The sequence below is a fragment of the Nansenia antarctica genome (genome assembly GCF_963989245.1).
Source record: "Nansenia antarctica genome assembly, chromosome: 15".
Classification (NCBI taxonomy): Eukaryota; Metazoa; Chordata; class Actinopteri; order Argentiniformes; family Microstomatidae; genus Nansenia; species Nansenia antarctica.
In genome coordinates this window covers 27,015,593-27,037,608 of record NC_137685.1, presented here as the reverse complement: position 1 = coordinate 27,037,608, position 22,016 = coordinate 27,015,593, and the positions used below count along the sequence as shown (strand labels likewise).

Below are 22,016 nucleotides of genomic sequence, written 5' to 3'. Positions count from 1 at the left end.
GGTAGGAGGCTTGGAGCTTAGCGAGCAGAGCTCTGTGTGGTGCAGTCATTTTCAATCTAAGGAAGAGAGAGAGAATAAGATGTGTCTCTCAGTAGCGGCATATTAAAAAGCCCTATGGACATGTCTGAGGTCCTAGGCTCTCATCACTGCTGGGGTGCACCTCAATCTTCTAAAGTGGCATCCTCTCCTTATCCTTCCTTTTATCTGTAGAGACTGGTGGAGGTGAATGTAGGCATCCAGCTAACAAGGTACTACATAAAACATTAGCATGCGACCAAGCATTGTCCCATTGAGTCTCACACAAAGACTGCTGGTTGCGCTAGAAAAACGTTAACATTAGGTTACCATTCAGGATTAGGGTAAGGTTAGAAAAAGATGCATATTAAGAAGAAGTTTAGGCATGGAAATCACAAGAGGTTAAGGTAAAGGTTAATGGTTAGGGAACTGTTGGCAAAAAAAAGAAAAAACACTATTCAGGCCTGTATTCAAATCATCAACTCAGGACGTGCCTTGACACCCTTCGGCACCTCCTTGCACATCTTTTTTTCACACTCTTTGGCGCACTTCTCCTCACTGTCACTTGAGGGCACCTTGTAGCTATTGACCGCACGGTGCTGTACATGTGCAGTGTTAGCGGACAGGCTGTATCATCCACCATATTGCTTTGAACTTTCCTTTTTTAAAACTCTTATCAGGGCAAATGAAGGAGAGAACACAATGAGACACATTGTTCTATATGCAGTGTGACCTTATAGATTGGAGAGTAATGATCATCCAAGTTCCCTTTTAGTATGACCAAGAGTGTGCGGATGCAGTTATTTTGCACTCTATTGATACTCTTCAGTTCCATTACCTCAGCAAAGTCTGATCACGGATGAGCGGTGGTATTTCCACTATTTAGTATGACCAAGATTGCCTCAGAGTTGATAGCACAGTTACAAGTGTCTCTTTGGTGCAGGCCTTCCATTTTTAAACCAACTCAAAAGGTAAACAAGTCAACAAATGCAAAAAAGGCAGTGCAAATACCACAGGATTCAGCTAATATAATGAATATCCTTCAATGGATTGCCTCTATTTCCCCACAGAATAGACCTCACTTTCTCTATGAATCAATTCTTTATTGGTGACTTTTCTGAGTTGTTACTCCAACTTAGTCACACAGGTGTACTACAGTATATCTCCATCTCCTTCTCTCTCTTTTTAAGCCCTCTGTCTCTTGTCTCACTCACTTTTCTTTCTTTCTCAATCTAACATCTTCTTTCCCCCCTCCCCTCTCTGAGGAGGCCTCAGCCTCTGTACTACTCCCAAGCTCACTGATTGATAGAAGAGCAATGTTCAATTTCCTGTGGTAATATCGTACAGGTAATTACTACCCCATCATTACCTGCAGATTTATAGATCAGCCAGACCATTAGGAGAACATACGCAGGATTCTATTTTTCATAGTGTTGTTTCTATATTTGTTCACAGCATGATTTATGATAGCAGGAGGAAACCCTCAGGTTATATTCTTTAATTAGTTCAACATTGTTGGTTTTTGATATTGTTGGATTTTTTTTAAATATCTCACAGCCTATATTTATTCTGTGACTGACTAGTGACTTTATGCTAGCCTATAGGGTTGCAATAACCATCTTCATTCATATTCATAATTGTCACATTTTTGACTTGCTTTTTGACTTCTGTTCGGTTTCTCTGTTACTATACTTCTACAGGTGGCATTTGCTGTTTTTTTTAATTGTGTAACTGTTAAAGACTTACGGAGCCCCCCTGGGGTCACATGGTAGAAAAACATATTTGATGTGTGAATCTGTTCCCTCGGTTTAGTAAAGGCCCTACGAGCCAGAAAGATCGCAAGGATTCTAACCCTAACCCTAACCCTAACCAATGACTAAACCGAGGGAACAGATTTACTAAACCGAGGGAACAGATTCACACATCAAAAAACATTTCTACCATGTGACCCCAGGGGGGCTTCGTAAAGACTCAATGCAAATTTGTATTTAACTTTTATTTAGAAACTGAATATTTCAACACATTTATCACTATGGTGCTTTGTGTGTTTAGCCACCAACTGAGCCACATCAGTACAATTCTGGTCAAATTAATTGAACATAGAAAAACATTCACAGAAAATGTGTCATTTGTGTATTGTGCATGCTGCCTACATACGGTATAACAGTATCATGTGAAACAGCACTTAATTAGAGTAGCTAATTAAAGAAAATGTTGCCTTTTCTTACATCATTCAGTCTGCGCTCTCTGTTGTCTCTGTCTCCGTTCCCTTCCTCTCTCCTGAACCTGGGCCATACAAAGCCATCAATCTATGCGTCATACACTCCTGTTCCTGTCTCAGACATGGCAGGGGTCAGTCAGCACTGTCACTGAGCAGTAATCAGGGATTAGTGCCAGTACATCTCTCTACAGGTAATAATCCTGTTTGCTGGCTCCTTTCACCCACCTGCCCTACAACTCCTCCCCACCCCACCCCCACCACCACTACCTAAAGTCATCACCATGTTACTATATCTGTACCACTAACTAAAGTCATGGTAAATGGACTGACTTATATAGCACCTTATTCCAAAGCGCTTTACAATGGCCTCTCATTCACCCATTCACACACCAATGGAGGCAAGCTACCATGCAAGGCGCCGGTCCACTCACTGGGAGCAATGGGGTTCAGTGTCTTGCCCAAGGATACCTCGACATGTGGCCAGCCAGGGTTCGAACCGCCAATCTGCCGACCTTGAGATCATTAGACGCCGGCTCTACCTCCTGCGCCACAGGAGAGAACCCTCACCATGCTACTATATCACTACCTCTACCTAAAGTCATCACCATGTTACTATATCACTACTACTACCTAAAGTCATCACCATGTTACTATATCACTACCACTACCTAAAGTCATCACCATGTTACTATATCACCTCTACCTAAAGTCATCACCATGTTACTATATCACTACTACCTAAAGTCATCACCATGTTACTATATCACTACCTCTACCTAAAGTCATCACCATGTTACTATATCACTACCTCTACCTAAAGTCATCACCATGTTACTATATCACTACCTCTACCTAAAGTCATCACCATGTTACTATATCACTACCTCTACTTAAAGTCATCACCATGTTACTATATCACTACCTCTACCTAAAGTCATCACCATGTTACTATATCACCTCTACCTAAAGTCATCACCATGTTACTATATCACTACTACTACCTAAAGTCATCACCATGTTACTATATCACTACTATCTAAAGTCATCACCATGTTACTATATCACTACCTCTACCTAAAGTCATCACCATGTTACTATATCACTACCTCTACCTAAAGTCATCACCATGTTACTATATCACTACCTCTACCTAAAGTCATCACCATGTTACTATATCACTACCTCTACCTAAAGTCATCACCATGTTACTATATCACTACTACCTAAAGTCATCACCATGTTACTATATCACTACCTCTACCTAAAGTCATCACCATGTTACTATATCACTACTACTACCTAAAGTCATCACCATGTTACTATATCACTACTACCTAAAGTCATCACCATGTTACTATATCACTACTACCTAAAGTCATCACCATGTTACTATATCACTACTATCTAAAGTCATCACCATGTTACTATATCACTACCACTACCTAAAGTCATCACCATGTTACTATATCACTACTACTACCTAAAGTCATCACCATGTTACTATATCACTACCTCTACCTAAAGTCATCACCATGTTACTATATCACTACCACTACCTAAAGTCATCACCATGTTACTATATCACTACCTCTACCTAAAGTCATCACCATGTTACTATATCACCTCTACCTAAAGTCATCACCATGTTACTATATCACTACCTCTACCTAAAGTCATCACCATGTTACTATATCACTACCTCTACCTAAAGTCATCACCATGTTACTATATCACTACCTCTACCTAAAGTCATCACCATGTTACTATATCACCTCTACCTAAAGTCATCACCATGTTACTATATCACTACCTCTACCTAAAGTCATCACCATGTTACTATATCACTACCTCTACCTAAAGTCATCACCATGTTACTATATCACTACCACTACCTAAAGTCATCACCATGTTACTATATCACTACCTCTACTTAAAGTCATCACCATGTTACTATATCACTACCTCTACCTAAAGTCATCACCATGTTACTATATCACTACCACTCCCTAAAGTCATCACCATGTTACTATATCACTACCACTACCTAAAGTCATCACCATGTTACTATATCACTACCACTCCCTAAAGTCATCACCATGTTACTATATCACTACCTCTACCTAAAGTCATCACCATGTTACTATATCACTACCACTCCCTAAAGTCATCACCATGTTACTATATCACTACTACTACCTAAAGTCATCACCATGTTACTATATCACTACCTCTACCTAAAGTCATCACCATGTTACTATATCACTACCTCTACCTAAAGTCATCACCATGTTACTATATCACTACCTCTACCTAAAGTCATCATCATGTTACTATATCACTACTACTACCTAAAGTCATCACCATGTTACTATATCACTACCTCTACCTAAAGTCATCATCATGTTACTATATCACTACCTCTACCTAAAGTCATCACCATGTTACTATATCACTACCTCTACCTAAAGTCATCATCATGTTACTATATCACTACCTCTACCTAAAGTCATCATCATGTTACTATATCACTACTACTCCCTAAAGTCATCACCATGTTACTATATCACTACCTCTACCTAAAGTCATCACCATGTTACTATATCACTACCACTACCTAAAGTCATCACCATGTTACTATATCACTACCACTCCCTAAAGTCATCACCATGTTACTATATCACTACCTCTACCTAAAGTCATCATCATGTTACTATATCACTACCTCTACCTAAAGTCATCACCATGTTACTATATCACTACCTCTACCTAAAGTCATCACCATGTTACTATATCACTACTACCTAAAGTCATCACCATGTTACTATATCACTACCACTCCCTAAAGTCATCACCATGTTACTATATCACTACTACTACCTAAAGTCATCACCATGTTACTATATCACTACTACCTAAAGTCATCACCATGTTACTATATCACTACTACCTAAAGTCATCACCATGTTACTATATCACTACCTCTACCTAAAGTCATCACCATGTTACTATATCACTACTACCTAAAGTCATCACCATGTTACTATATCACTACCTCTACCTAAAGTCATCACCATGTTACTATATCACTACCTCTACCTAAAGTTATCACCATGTTACTATATCACTACCACTACCTAAAGTCATCACCATGTTACTATATCACTACCACTACCTAAAGTCATCACCATGTTGTTATATCACTACCACTACCTCGTCAACCAATAGCCAGTGATGTTGTGAAAGGTAGAAATGCCTCTTTTGCACCTTTTTTGGGTGAATAGCGTTTCCCCATCTTCTATGTCAATATTAACATAATTTTCTCCGGTGTCCAGTGTTTCCCACCTTTGTTTCTACCATGACCTCCCTGGCTTTAGCCATCACTATGCTACCACAGTGGTGTGCAGTCAGGTGAGGCAGGGTAGGCAGTGCCTCACCCAGGCATTTAAGAGAAAAAAAGAATATCAGTCTTTTTAAAATATTTATTATTATTTTGTTATCTTAAAAATATATATTTTTAAATTTATTTTACTCATTATTCTTAACTTTAATGTGTTTAAAATGTTGTTAAAATAAAAATGATGTAAAATGTGTTGTTTTAAAAATATAATGCATGCCCTGGCACCAGGAGAGTTTGCTCCCAAAGCTAGCTGATTGCTGGCGAGAGGCTGAGGCAGACTGTGCTTGTGCCTCTGTGCTATGCGAAGTGATAGACCAACAGTTTCGTAGGTTTGCGCATGCGTAGTCTGTTCTCACATTGTCTTCATTGATGGACGTTGAAGCACTGCCTCTGACGGCATGATTGACAGTTTGCGTTTGGCTTGCCGTAGCGGCATCCTCTGCTGTTCGCGCCACGGTTCTACATTTCCCCAGCTAACTTGAGATCGGCATCATGGATATTCAACATTTAAAAAGATTTTCAACCTTCAGTTTTGAGCAAAAACTAAATGTGATTGAAAATGGGCAACACCTGACCTATCTCAATTCACCCAAAGGAAGGGACAGAAGATTGTACGAAAATTTCAAACGGAATGGTACAAAAAAAAGGACTGGCTGTGTGGATGTAGCCAGGCTAACAAGCTAATCTGCTTCCCTTGCCTACTGTTCTGGTCTGGCGACAGCGTGTGGGTGAAAGGGGGCTACTGTGACCTGAACAATTTTCCAAGAGCTTTAGAGAAGCATGAAAAATCCATAGCCCACATCCACTCTCAGATGGCCTTGAAAACCTTTGGCAAAAGTCGCATAGACATGGCCCTGGATGAGCAGCACCGGCTGCATGTTACTGCACACAACGCAAAGGTAAAGGAGAACAGGGAATTCTTGAAAAGCCTAATTGATGCAACATGCTACCTTGCTAAACAAGAATGAGCATTTCGGGGGAACGACGAGAGCAGTAGCTCCATCAATCGTGGGAATTATGTCGAACTTTTACATTTGATGGCAGGAAAGGATGAGAAATTAGCTGCACATTTAAAATCATCAACTGTGTTTATGGGTACATCGAATAGGATTCAGAATGACATTATTGAAGCAATCGGTGATGTCGTAAGGTTTCATATAAAAAATGACATAAAGGCTGCATCATTGTTGCACTCGAAGTGGATGAAACCACGGATATCACAAACAAAGCCCAAATATCTGTGATTTTTCGATATGTCAACAGCGACAGTGAAGTAAAAGAAGCCTTTTTGGGATTTGATGACATGGGCAATGACAGGCGGGCACAGGCAATATCAGAATATGTATTGACTGTATTACATAAATATGAGTGCATTGAAAAGTTAGTCGCCCAAACCTATGATGGAGCTGCAGTGATGGCCTCTGAGCTCAACGGAGTACAGGCAAAAAGAAAAGACAAAGTGCCAGAAGCTACCTTTACGCATTGCTATGCACATAAATTAAACCTAGTCCTTTCACAATCAGCAAAATACATTCCAGAGTGTAAAGTGTTTTTCAAAACTGTTGAAGGGCTCGCATCATTTTTCAGCAAGTCTACCAAACGCACACATCTACTGGATGAAATGGTGAAATCCCGCATCCCTAGGGCATCGTCTGTTAGGTGGAACTCAAACTCCAGGTTGGTACAGACTATCCTCCAACACCTACCAGATCTCCGCCAAGTCTTCCGGACAATGATGGAGAACACTGATGGATGGGACGGCGAGACTCTCGCTATGGCCTCTGGATTTCATCTGTGGCTTTCAAAAGCATCCACCTATTTTCTCTTGAATGTTTATGGTGACATATTGAACGTGACAGACGCGCTCTTTCGTGTTCTTCAGAACAAGACAATGGATAGTGGCCTATGTTGTGTGCGCGTCAGAGACACCATGTGTGCGTTGAACAATCAGCGCGAACAGTTTGATAGTTTATATGATCGTTTTGAACAGAAATGCAATGAACTGAATCTTTCGGAACACAATTCTCGCCACAGCAGATCCCCCAGAGATGAGAGGAGGAGACTGTTTTACAGTGTTCTTGACAACATCACTGTACAAATGAAGGCCCGGTTTGACAATATGAATGAGCTTGCTTTCCTTGGCCTCGTTGACAGCAAGAAATTTGCGGAGATTTCAGTTAATTTTGACTGTGACAAATTGGAAAGTCTGTCCAAATACGCAAAATACTTTGATCTAGTTAGATTAAAATCTGATTTGGTGGGATTATACTGTTCACAAATGGTCCAGGGAATGTCACCTGTACAACTGCTTACATTTTTGAGGGACAATGACCTGCAGGAGACAGTACCTCAGGCCACAAAGCTATTGAAGCTGGTCTTAACTATACCTGCTACAACCGCTTCTGTGGAGAGGACCTTTTCAGCATTAAAACGCATCAAGACCTACAGCCGAAATAGGATGGAACAGGACAGGCTTTCATCTTTGGCTCTGATTTCCATTGAAAAGGAGAGACTCATGAAACTAATGAATGCACCAGACAAGGAGGACTTCTATAACAAAGTGATCAGCATCTTCGTCCAGAAGGATAGACGGATGGACTTCATTTACAAATAAAGTAAGTGCCCTCCTCCCATTGGCTTTGTGCATGTTATAATGTGATGGTGGTTGTGGTGCACTGACACCAAACTCATTCCCGGACAGCGCTGCCTGTCTTCTCGCTCTCTCTGTCTCTCTCTCTGTCTCTCTCTCTCTCTCTCTCTGTCTCTCTCTCTGTCTCTCTCTGTCTCTCTGTCTCTCTCTGTCTCTCTCTCTCTCTGTCTCTGTCTGTCTCTCTCTCTCTCTGTGTCTCTCTGTCTCTCTCTCTGTCTCTCTCTCTCTGTCTCTCTCTCTCTCTGTCTCTCTCTCTGTCTCTCTCTCTGTCTCTCTCTCTCTCTCTCTCTCTGTCTCTCTCTCTCTCTGTCTCTCTCTCTCTGTCTCTCTCTCTCTCTCTCTGTCTCTCTCTCTCTCTCTCTCTCTGTCTCTGTCTCTCTCTCTCTCTGTCTCTCTCTCTGTCTCTCTCTCTCTCTCTCTCTCTCTCAATTTTCAATTTCAATTTCAATTTCAAAGGGCTTTATTGGCATGGGAAACATACATTTACATTGCCAAAGCATGTGAAGTGTGAAGATAAAAACTAAAACAAAAAGAATGTAATGTACATACAAGATTAAATAAATAGATTACATACTAGATTACAAATAATTAGATTACAAATAGATTACATACTAGAATAAATAAATGAAATAAAACGTATTTCAATTCTTATGGTGGTTTTAGCCCATTTGATTGCCTTTTTCTATCACAGCAGCTGACACATCTTGCTGCTGTGTTTGCACATTGCTGTACCTCACCCAGCAGATAATGGTAGCCTTTCGACATTGGTCAAGTCCTCAAAGTCTCCCTGGATGTTGGTGATCAGTGGGAAGTATGTGTCCCTGATGTCCTTGTACGGCTGGCAGGTAGTTAAGAAGTGCAGCTCTGTTTCCACCTGGTTTTGTGTGCAGTGGGTGCACAGTCTGTCTGGTCTGGGGAGCCAGGTCTGCCTGTGGCGGCCTTTCTCGATGGCCAACCTGGTGTTCACTGAGTCTGTACATAGTCAAATATTTCCTTAGCTTTGGGTCTGTCACAGTACTCAGGTATTCTGCCACTGTGTATTTTCTGTTTAGGGCCAAATAGCATTCCAATTTGCTCTGGTTTTTGGTTGATTCTTGCCAATGTGTCAGGTAGTTTTCTTATAATTTGGTTTAGTCTAATAGGTGGCTCTGCTTGTGACTGTGAGAGTCCCAGAACTAGCTGGCTGAGGGGGCATCTCCCCAGAGTCTCTCTGTGGGTAAGGGCTTTGTTGTGGAGCGTGTCAGGGTGACTTTCCTTTAGGTGGTTGTAAAATTTAAACGCTCTCTTTTGAATTTTTATAATTAGTGGGTATCGTCCTAATTCTGCTCTGCATGCGTTATTTGGTGTTTTGCGTTGGATACGAAGAATGGATTTGCAGAACTCTGCATGCAGAGTCTCAATTTGGTGTTTGTCCCATTTTGCAAAATCTTGGTTGGCAGGTGGACCCCAGACCTCGCAACCATAGAGGGAAATGGGTTCTATAACGGAGTCCAATAATTTGAGCCAGATTTGAATAGGGATGTCTAACTTGATGTTCCTTTTGATGGCGTAAAAAGCCCTCCTTGCCTTATCTCTCAGGTCGTTCACAGCTTTGTTGAAGCTACCTGTGGTGCTGATGTTTAGGCCGAGGTAGGTATAATTCTTTGTATGTTCTAGGGCAATTGTATCTAGGAAGAATTTGAATTTGTGGTGCTGGAGGCTGGATCTTTTTTGGAACATCATAATTTTCGTCTTAGTGAGATTCACTGTCAAGGCCCAGGTCTGGGAGAATTGGTATAGAAGGTTGAGGTGCTGTTGTAGCCCTTCTTTGGTTGGGGACAGCAGCACCAGGTCATCAGCAAACAGTAGACATTTGACTTCTGTGTCTACTAGGGGGATGCCAGGTGCTGCAGACTGCTCTAATGTTTTTGCCAAACTGTTGATATACGGTAGATGTTGAAGAGGGTTGGACTCAAGCTGCATCCCTGTCTAACCCCCCGGCTTTGGGAAAATAAGTCTGTGTGGTTTTTGCCAATCTTAACAGCACACTTGTTGTTAGTGTACATTGACTTTATGATGTCGTAGGTTTTTCCTCCAACACCATTTTCCAACAGTGTGAATAGCAGACCTTTGTGCCAAATTGAATCAAAGGCTTTTTTGAAATCTACGAAGCAGGCGAATAGTTTGCTTTTGTTTTTGTTTATTTGGTTGTCAATTAGGGTGCTGAGGGTGAATATATGGTCTGTTGTACGATACTTCGGTAAAAAACCAATTTGGGATTTGCTTAGGACATTGTTTACAGTGAGGTAATGTAGGAGTCTGTGGTTGATGATCATACAGAGGATTTTCCCAAGGTTGCTGTTGACACAGATCCCACGGTAGTTATTTGGATCAGATTTATCTCCACTTTTGTGGAGCGGCGTTATCAATCCTTGGTTCCAAATATTGGGGAAGATCCCAGAGCTAAGGACAATGTTGAAGAGTTTTAATATAGCCAATTGGAATTTGACGTCTGTGAATTTTAGCATTTCATTTAGGATGCCATCGACACCACAGGCCTTCTTAGTTTCGAGTGAATTTATTTTGTCCTGTACTTCCTTTAGTGTAATTGGAGAGTCTAGCGGGTTCTGGTAGTCTTTTATGGCTGACTCTAAACTTTGTAGTTTATCTTGTATGTGTCTTTGCTGTTTATTTTTCTCTATTGGACCAAAGAGATTGGAGAAGTGATTTACCCATATATCTCCATTTTGGATGGGTAGATCCTCATGTTTTTGTTTATTTAGAGTGTTCCATTTTTCCCAGAATTTGTTTGTTTTTATGGATTCCTCTATAGAGTGTAGCTGGTTTCTAACATGATGGTCCCTTTTTTTCTTTAATGTATTTTTATACAGTTTTAATGTTTCACCATAGTGAAGACGTGTGCTCTGGTTGTCTGGGTCTCTATGTTTCTGGTTTGATAGGTTCCTTAGTTCCTTTCTGAGGTTTTGACACTCGTTGTCGAACCATTTGTCATTGTTGTTATTTCTTTTCTTTTTTTTATTTGAGGCCTTTAGGTCAGATACGGAGGCTGAAAGGTCAAATATATTATTAAGGTTTTCTACTGCCTTGTTTACACCTTCACTGTTGTATTGAAAGGTTTTTTTCAGGAACTGGTCTAATAGTGATTGAACTTGTTGTTGTCTAATAGCGTTTTGATATGTTTCAACACTACCTTCCTTCCATTTGTAGTATTTTTTAATAGTGTGTAGTTTGGTAGGTTTTACTACTTCATGATTGGGTGTTGAACTGTTCAGATAGACTGTGGTTTTGCTGTGGTCTGACAGGGGTGTTAATGGGCTGATTGTGAACGCTCTGAGAGACACCAGGCTAAGGTCAGTGATGAAGTAATCTATTGTACTGTTACCCAGAGATGAGCTGTAGGTGTACCTACCATAGGAGTCTCCTCGAAGCCTACCGTTGACTATGTACAGTCCCAGTGAACGACAGAGCTGTAGGAGTTGTGACCCATGTTTGTTTGTTGCCTTGTCGTAGCTGTGTCTGGGGGGGCATATTGGGGAGGGGATGTTACCACCTCCTGGTAGGTGTTTGTCACCCTGTGTGCTGAGAGTGTCAGGTTCTCGTCCTGTCCTGGCGTTGAGGTCTCCACAGACTACAATGTGACCACATGACTGGAAATGGTTAATTTCCTCCTCTAGGATGGAGAACATGTCATCTTTAAAATATGGGGATTCAATTGGGGGGATGTATGTAGCACACAGGAGGATATTTTTCTCGGTTGAGGTAAGTTCCTTATTTATTTCTAGCCATATGTAGAAAGCTCCTGTTTTGATTGGCGTGATGGAGTGAGAGAGTTCTAATTTGTGCCATATTAGGATACCTCCCGAGTCTCGTCCCTGTCTGATCCCAGGTAGCTTGGTGGATGGTACTACCAGCTCTCTATAGTTGGCGGGACAGCCAGTGGGACCATCTCCTCTATACCATGTCTCCTGTAGGATAATTATGTCTGTGTTTGAAATTTCTTTCGTGAAGTCTGGGTTTCTGCTCTTAATGCCAAAGGCAGTCGACCTCAGACCTTGAATGTTCCACGATGATATTGCTAAAGATTTGTATTCCATGTTGTTTTTGTTCTAATGGTTTTAGTCCCGGACCATGACTGTGTAGAGCTCACTGAGCATCTGGTGTATGCTCAGGTCGTAGGGTGGGGCTCTGCTAGGTGTAGGTTTTGGGCTTCCTCTGTTCACAGCCTGCGCATATGTGTGGTATGGGGATGGCAGGGGCGGGGTGGGCCTGGCCTGGGGTGCAGCAGGGTGTCTATTTGGTGCAGCCGGGAGACCTCTGGGTGTAGCAGGCTGTCCTCTAGATGTAGCAGGGTGTCCTCTAGATGTAGCAGGGTGTCCTCTAGATGCAGCAGGGTGTCCTCTAGATGCAGCAGGGTGTCCTCTAGATGCAGCAGGGTGTCCTCTAGATGCAGCAGGGTGTCCTCCGGATGTAGCAGGGGGTCCACTAGATGCACCAGGGTGTTCTCTGGATGCAGCAGTCTGTCCTCTGGATGCAGCAGGGTGTCCTCTAGATGCAGCAGGGTTGTTCTCTGGATGCAGCAGGTCGTCTAGATGATGGTCTACGTGAGGTGGTGGTCTGATGGTCTCTGTTGCTCCTGTAGGATGTGTTCGGTCTGCGGTCTAGTGCGACGTCCTTCAGGGTCTTTGCAAAAATGGGGACTGTTGCCTTGAAGATGTGCACTTGGTCATATAGACTGTACTCGTCCAGGGTGGGGTGGGCCGCCAAGTATACATTTTGCTTCATTGCACACTCTCTGGATATTTCAGCGTTTATGTTTTTGATGAAGGCTGGGTGGAAGTCCCACCTGGGTAGCAGGGTAGAGATGACTACCTTCGCGTGAGGGAATGTGGAGGAGGCCTTGGTTATCACTCCCTTGATGGACTTGGCCACCTCTTCTCCCTGCTTCCTCAGGTCGTTTGTGCCAGTGTGAATGATGATGTGGCTGGGGGACCCCAGGTGCTCCTCTGTCAGCAGCTCCATTGCATGACTGGTATTCTGACACTTTAGTTTTAGAACTCTGTGTTTTGGGAAGAGTTGTTGCTCTTCCACATATCTCCCGTTTGAGTCTATTAGGAGTATAATTTGGGGATTTTGAGGTTCGGTAATGGGGTCTGATTGAGAAGGGGGCGCTTGAATTTGTGGCTCTTGGCTTGGAGGTGGTCCTGGTTGGCTGGTGTTGTCATCTTGATCCTGTTGTTCTGCTGGGTCCTGTGAGGGGATGGATGGCTCTTTCACAGTTTGTTCGCTGGTCAGCATTCTCACTTCCTCTTTGAGCTTTCGCACCTCTTCTTTGAGTTGCCTTATCTCCTGCTTGGAAGCCTCTTCGTTGACTTGGAGTTTTTTCACCACAGTCCAGAGAGCAGACAAGCCTCTCTCCCCCTCTGAGTCACTGAGTCTGGTTGGGGAGTTGTTCTTGTTCTGGACTGTTGTCTGCCCAGGTTGGGGTGTGTTGAGTGTGTTGAGTGTGTGTTCCATCTCCACTTGCTTTATCTCCAACAGTGTGAATCTGTCTCTAAACTCAGAGAGCGAATAGGACTCTTTGGTGGGAGGATGACTCTTTATTTGGGGTGTTTTTGTGATGTTATCAGCTGGAGGTAGGATGTCCAGCTGGCCTGTGGTGAGGGTGGGGGTGGTGGGGGTGTCGTCACCAGAGTGGATTGTCTTCTCCTGTGCTCTCTCTTTGATTCTGGGAAAGTCTTCCTCAAAGTGGTTCAGATTGCCCTGGATCATCACTGTTCCTTTTTTGTATACGTTTATAATTGTTTGTTCATCCTCTGAATTTATTCTAAGTCTCCATCCACAACTAAAACCTTCTTTTATGACAGAGGAGTAGTGGTCTATTATGGCAGCGTGCCACGCCTGGGGATTGTTGGTGTGGAAAATGAGGTTTGATTTGTTTCCATTTTTCATACAGTCAACAAATAATGTCTCTTGACTGCTCACCAGGAGCTCCTCTTTGTATTTCTTCCTTGCAGATTCATTTGTAATTCTTGCTGGAAACTCTACTTTGATGGCTTCTCTGTGGAGGTGTGTAGAGTCCAGGGAAGGATTAGAGGAATTTGCACATGTGGAGAGGGTGTGGAGCTCTGGAATATGAAGTTTTGCTTCCATTGTTGATGTACAAGTAAGGCTTTCACACTGTTCCTCTTCACACCTCAGGGTTATTGAGGTTGCAGGCTGTCCTTTAGTATCCAGGTTATAAAGCAGTACTCACTCTGGTTCACTGTTTTCCAGGTGTCAGTGTAGCTTCCCCAGTTTGTAAACAATATTTCGGTTAGTCTAATATAGATATAGTATTATAAGCTCATCTTCACATTTGAAAAATGCTTCTTGGTTGAAAATGGCTTGGGCCTCCATTATGACATCAGAGTTCTCAGTTGCCTTTTTTGAACAAGCTAATGTTAAACTAGCACTTAGCTCTTTAGCTCCTCTTGATTCAGATTTGTATCACGGCCCCACGAGAGTCCCTGGTCACCCCCAAAGGTCCCACCGTCTCAGAACCAGCCTCTGTAGCTAGTCAACCACGGGCAACCAGACGCTCTGCGATCTGATCAAAAAATCCTACAATTCAAGGCAAAAAACTGCAGAAAACTCAGGAGCTCACTCTCCTTGCTTCCAGTCACCAGGTGATGATGTCACTCTCTCTCTCTCTCTCTCTCTCTCTCTCTCTCTCTGTCTCTGTCTCTCTCTCTCTCTGTCTCTCTCTGTCTCTCTCTCTCTCTGTCTCTCTCTCTCTGTCTCTCTCTCTCTCTCTCTCTCTCTCTCTCTCTCTCTCCCTCGTCGTCTGTCTCATTCAGACGACCGAATAGCCTATAGCCTACGCATGTTACATTATGCTTAAGATAATGTAGGCTATTGCGTGCCGGTTCAAATGCTGTAAATCCTGTGTTGTTGATGCAGGTGAAATTATAATGTCATTGAGCTGTTTTGCGTGCTGCTGTAAATCCTGTTGAGATGCAGGTGAATGTAGGCAATGCCATACAGGCTGTTGCGCTACGCTGTGTAGTTATGAGATAACAATACATTTGACATTTTTTACCAGCTATTTGATAGTATAGTATATATGGGCTATGTGATTGACTTTATAGTATAGAATATTAGCCTACATTACATTACAGTCATTTAGCCGACGCTTTTATTCAAAGCGACTTACAATAATTGCATTTAACGTAGGAGTGTACTGCTTTTTTAAGGCAAAATGAAGAATAGCAAACAAAAAATACAGTATAGCAATATAGCAATAGCAATAGCATAGAGAAGAATAGCAAACTAACAATACAATAGGTGCTTAACAGGGAGGATTCTGGTAGTAGGCCTACTTCTTGAAGAAGTGAGTTTTGAGCCTGCGTTAAAAGATATAAGGGCTATTTGATTGTCTTTATAGTATGCGCTATGCCATTTGAAGTCTGGCTGCTGCGTTATTCGCATTATTTTTTTTAATAGCTCACTGCCTACCCAGCCAATGACCTCACTGCACGTTACTGTGCTACCAGTACCATCACCTAGAACTACCATGGCACCAGTGGCGGCTGGTGATAACATTTTTGGGTGGGGCACAGGTTATGGGGGCATGCTCCACGGGGAAGAATATCAACTTTAAAATCTGGATTTTAGCATGAGAATATATATATATAACTTGTATTAAAGGGCAAACTGCAAACACAACAAAAATATAATGTACAACAACTGACAAATCAACTGGAATAGTCTTTGTTAGCAGAGTAGACCTAATGTTAACAGAATGGACTTAAACCCTTTGTCTATCTGTGCAGCGGTAAGGTGAATAATTCTAGCAGCTCAAATGGATTGTACTGTCCAGACAGTTGTCTTGTTTAGCCATTCAACTAGGCATTATTTATTCAATGGAGAAAGACATGGAACACAATGCAATTGTGGTAATAAATGTGTTCTTTGTTACTTTCAAACCCTGTGTCCCTCCCCAGTTACACTACTTGAACATGAATTTTGCCCTTCGTTCCTTCAGGCCTGCAAATCTCTCAATGACTTTCTGGTTAAAGTCTGTCATTTCAATCACCAGTGTCTTCTCCATTGACATCATGGCCAATGCATTCAGCCTGTCCTCTGTCATGGTGTTCCGGAGAAAGGTTTTGATCCTTTTCAAGGTCGAGAAGCACCTCTCTGCCTCCGCCGTGGTCATGGGTGTGGTTATGAGGATCTTTAGGAGAGTGACAGTCTCTGAAAACACTTCTCCAAGATTGTTTTCCATAAAAAGCTGGAAGAGGTCCACAGCACCACGACAGGCTCTGAACTCCTCCTTGCTGTAGAGGAGATTGAGCTCGGTCTTCAGCTGGCTTCCACTGAGCATTGGGTAGGCCTTCAAGGTGCTGTTCAGTGCATCCTCCGGAAAGGTCCCCTTGTACTCTTCAAACCTGTCCCCCTGCAGCAAGGTGGCACTGACCAGGTGGTTTGTGAAGGAGAAGCGCTCCTTGGCGTGTCCAAGTATGGTATCACAGACCTACAGAGAGTAGAATTTAAAAATAAAAAGAATTTAAAAATAATAAATAATAATATGTACCCTGTTCTTTTTTCATGCTAGTGTTTTGGGAGTTCTAGCATTCTAGCGTTGAAAGGTTAAAGGTCCCATATCCTTTGAAAACAGTTTATTGTTTTTGTACTCAGAGGGCTTATGCCAACACTGTGAAAATCAGAAATCTGTACCTATTACAGTATTTCCATAATTTCCTAATTCATATTTCTCCATATTTTAATAATGCAGGGTATTTGCAACATAGCAATGACCAGGAAGTGAATTAATATATAAAATAATATATGGGACCTTTAATGTTAAAACTATACTGAGCACAGTTCCCTCTCCAAAATGTCAAATATAGTACTTTTCTGTTTTTAATAGCTCCTTATTGTAAATGATGCCTCAGGATAAAAAATATTTTTAGTCACATTTCTCAAAATTGTGTGCCTTCATTTTATTTAAACGAAGGCCTCCGGTGTAACATGGACTGTGACTGATTCTACAACATCAACTCACCTCTGCTGCAATCCTTTCATGGTCCTCTAGACTGAGTGCCCGACGTCTCTTTGTTGGCTGAGACCCAGCGCTGCTTTGCTCAACCATGGCATGGAGAGAATTTCTGCGAGGACAAAGAATTAAAAATAAGAATAAAACAGAGATAAGACAGAAAGTGAATAATAATAATAGATTAGATTCAACTTTGTCATTGCACAGAGTACAGGTACTGAGACAACAAAATGCACACACACGTTAATAATAATCATAATAAAAATAATCATATTAGGAATACTCATACCTGATCTTTTGTATGTCCTGCTGGAACTGCTGGATGCACTGCTGGATATGGACTGAATCTATCTTCTTCTTCTGCAGCTTGGCATAGAGGAAGTCCACATGTGGCATGATGTGGTGAAAAAGTTCCAGAAAGAACTTTAAATCCTGATTCTCCAGTAGCATAGCGAAGGCTCCTGCTTCTCTGACGGTGTTGGGGTCAAAGTTATTGTTGTCTCGTATGCGTTCAAAACAGCGAATGAGGTCCTCTCTGTGCTCAAACACCGTATTGATGGAACGGCTGTGAAAGTTCCATCTGACGTTGCTGGATGTTGGCAGTCGATGGGCCACTACTTCATCAAGAACAGCTGTCCTCTTGGGTGACTTGGAAAAAAAACTGGCAAATCCACTGAGGTCAGAAAAGAAAATTCTCACTCTGGATATGCTAGAGGTGGCCTGTTGCATTATCAGGTTGAGCTGATGTGCATAGCAGTGGATGTAGTGAGCATTTGGGTACACATCTTGTATTCTCCTCTGAACACCTGAATTGGCACCCCTCATCACGCTGGCTCCATCATACGCCTGGCAGATGAGCTTCCCTTTCTGAGCATCAGGGAGGATGGCAGCAAGACGTTCTTTTAGTGCTGTGGCAATGGACTCGGCTGTAGCTGACTGCAAAGGGATGAACTCAAGAAATCTTTTTCTTGTGTTTGTCATCAATGTAGCGCAGCACAAGCACAAGTTGGTTATTTGTGGCAATATCCATTGTCTCATCTGCCTGGATTGCTAAAAAATCACTGCTCTGGGCTTCTTTGATGATGTGTTCCTTCACAACAAACAGCATACATTGCAGTAGCTCGTTCTGGACAATTTTTGAAGTTCCCTTGAATACAGTGGCATTCTCAAGGTGTTCTTTCAACACTCCATCAAGAGAGGCCACAGAATTCACCAACCCACGGAATATTCCTGGATTAGCTGAGGTCTCACTCATCATGTCCACGCAAAGCCAACTCAAAGGCTCCACAAAATTTCACACAGTCTATAATTCTGGATAGGATGTGTCGATTTTTTCTCACCTCTTCGTTGTGCCTTCTAATGCCAATTCTGTAGCCTTCGTCGAGCTGTTCAGCAATGCTAAGCCTACCAAAAAAACGTAGCTTCATGCTATTTTCAATATGGCTGCGGCTACTCTGATGCCTTTTGCATCAGAGTATGTTTTAGGTATTTTACCCCCGTCATTGTCCACAACGCCTCGGTGCCGGCACTTTGAAAAAGCAAACAGGGAAAGCAATAAAAGGCATTGCTAACACCACATCCAGTTAGCCAACTCCGTTTCTCATAAACCGTGCCAGTGAACGCCCGGTTGTAAACTCGTCCCCGATCTCTTGTTTGCTGATTAATTTGCAAATCGGGTCGTTCCGGTCCAAGCTCTTTAATCTGTTTCTGTTCTTGAATTGAACGCCTTGAAAACGGGTTTTCTTTAAGCGAGACAACCGAATTGTCTTTTAGTTCAGAAGCACTTCTCCCAGTAGAACATGCAGCCGCCTCCATTGTTTCACTGTGACACAAGTGAGGCGCCAAAGTCATGTAACAGTAATGAGGTCTACAATTGGCTATGGGGAGTTGCCTCCCCCTCCTCCATCTGGACGATCAATTGGCTATGGCGGAGATCCCTCCCCCTCCATCCGGATATGATGTAATCTAGCATCAATATTTGCTCTCCGGGGCGCATTTTTTGCGCCCCGGCCGGGAAATAGGAGACAGCCAATTGGAGCGCTGCTACAGCTCACGTGTAAGTCGAAAGTTATCCCCTATGCATTTTAACAGTGAATTTTACACACACACAGATCAAATGTTTATTGTATTGGAGGATTTTTAATGAATGCTGATAGGCGCCGACAGAATATCAGCCGCATTTTGTGAATAAACAATGTTTATTTTAAAAAAAACTTTTTACAAGTCGCAACTAGGAAGTTAAGGTGGGGGCGGCGCCCCAGCGCCCTCTATTGGCCAGCCGCCACTGCATGGCACCGCACCAGTACTTCCAGTACAGCCGCCATATCTTATCCATGATTGCTAAACTACCTGTTGTTATAACCAGACCCTGGAACACACGTTTGATACCATTCCTCATTCCGTTCCATGCCTTCGTTACAATGAGTCCATCCGCTACAGCAAGCTTACCATATGTTCACCTTCATCATATTCCACTGATTCTTTACAGAAGGCTAGACTCCAAGGACACGACGGATATGATGAAATGTCTGTTGCCTAATGGAGTGTAATGAGATGCTAGCCATGAAGGGCTAGTGAAGCGTATGGTTGAATACACGAATCTGTGACAACAGGCTGCTGACTGGGACTGTTCAGAGCATGAGTGTAGAGACTGAGTGTCTGAGGGGAGGTGTGTGTGCGTGTGTGTGGAGGCTGAGTGTCTGAGGTGTGTGTGTGTGTGTGTGTGTGAGTGTAGAGACTTGAGTGTCTGAGGTTTCTGTGTGTGTGTGTGTGTGTGTGTGTGTGTGTGTGTGTGTGTGTGTGTGTGTGGAGCCTGGAGCTGCAAGCTGATGCCATCCTGTTGGGAGGCTCTACTACGGTCTGTGTGTCGAGGCTCTACTACGGTCTGTGTGTCGAGGCTCTACTACGGTCTGTGTGTCGAGGCTCTACTACGGTCTGTGTGTCGAGGCTGTTGCAGGGATGTTTAATATAGAAGCGGTCGTAGCTGCAATCTGGTGCGTTTCTGCTGGAGGTGAGGCTGGTCACTGGGGAGACGTGATGTCTGGCCTGGTCGCTGTGCACTCTTGTCTTACAGGCAGAGAAACAGTGAGAGCTGGGAGAGACATGGAGACACAAACATGGATGGCAGGAAGAGAGAGACACATACACATACACAATTTATATATAGACAGGGAGAGAGACAAGGAGAGGAGGTTGTGGGCAGGGGTGGGGGGGACATAAACACAGAGAAATAGAGAGGGAGCATGGAGACACACACACAAACTGAAACAACTGAGGAGGGAGAATGCAGACACACAGCGACAGTACAGATCAGACAATCAATTCACCTCACCTGCAGAAAGCTGTTGCTGTGGTGAAGTGCACAAGAGAGATTACAAATCAGGATCTGAGTGGTAACATAATGACACTAATGGATTGGATGTTAAGTCATGTGATGAGGCCATGTTTGTGGCTCGTTTCGACACAGAGAAAATTAACCTGCAATCAGTGGGTGTTTAAGCGCAGTAGAGCCGAATCACCGATAAATTTGCATTTCAATTGCACAGTAAAGACATGAATATCACTCTCCTGTGCTGCCCGATTTGATGATTGTACTTCATGTAGCCAACAATCCCCACCCCCTTTCTCTCTCTCTCCCTCTGTGTGTGTGTGTGCGGGTGCATTTGTGTTTACGTGTTCCTGGCAGCAGTCATGGGACTAGTGATGCTTATGAATCCTGGGCTTTTATAATGAGATTGGACTGGCTAAATCATCTCTCTCAGCCTGAATGGGTTTTGTACTCAAGTGCTTCACAGTAAAATAGTAACGTTGTCACTACAGTTCAATCTTCCAATGGTCCAATAGCTGAGCAGGTAGGAGAGATCCGGGTAAATGGCCTACAATCTTCCCTTTTTTTCTTTTTTTTTGTTCACCTGATACCCATTTCCGAAGAATACACATACAGTATGTTCTCACAGGATCTCAAGATACACAAAGTCTAACATTTGTAGTCACCAAAACAACCACCGAAGAGTTGTTCCTTTCCAAATGTTATGGCTCTCCCAATTGTTTCTTCAATTAAAGAGACATTCTGCAATGCAATTGCAAAGAACACACCTGTTCCTCTCTCCAACTTTCACACCCTCACCTACCCACAGTCAAGTCCAATTGAATGTGAGCAACTAACCTGGGTCAATACATGTTTGTTACTCAAACTATCCACTTTTGGAACTATTCCATTGGGTCAACGTTTTTCCCAGACTATTTCTATGTATGCATTTGACTGAATTTGTGTACATCCAAGAAGTAGGGACCAATAAATGAGGAGGCTGGGGGTTTCTGCCTGTCTGTGCACGCTTACCAACATCGTCCTCATCGAAGGAGTTCATACAAGGGGAAGTAGATGGCGAGAGCCTCGAAGGATGCCGACAGGCTGATGCGGCTCTGCGAGCGCTCCATGTAGAGCCCTGGCGTGGGCGCTGGCTCGGCCGGCTTGGCCAACCGCGTCTGGGCATTCTTCACGCGGAGCACGGCACGCGGCGTCTTGACAGACTTTCACAGCGCCCACCAGCAAGGAAAAAAACACCAAACCAAACCCCCCTCAATATGACTGTATATATCCCACCGTAAAAAAAACACAGGCTCCCCAAAAGTTGACAAGGCTTCCCAACTTTGTTAAGGTCAAGGCAGTGAGATGGCTTGGTTTGTTTTAGAGTTG

The 22,016-nt window shown here is 42.9% G+C and overlaps 1 protein-coding gene across 1 annotated transcript in view; it reads right to left on the bottom strand.

The window, feature by feature from the left end:
- rims4 (regulating synaptic membrane exocytosis 4) overlaps window positions 1-21,757 on the bottom strand; it is a gene marked incomplete at both ends in the record, with an annotated part of 58,182 nt that extends 36,425 nt beyond the window's left edge. The window contains 2 exon segments of the mRNA XM_080545584.1: window positions 21,660-21,693; window positions 21,695-21,757. Coding sequence (XP_080401710.1) covers window positions 21,660-21,693; window positions 21,695-21,757 — 97 coding nt within the window.
- Window positions 21,758-22,016: the final 259 nt, after the last annotated feature.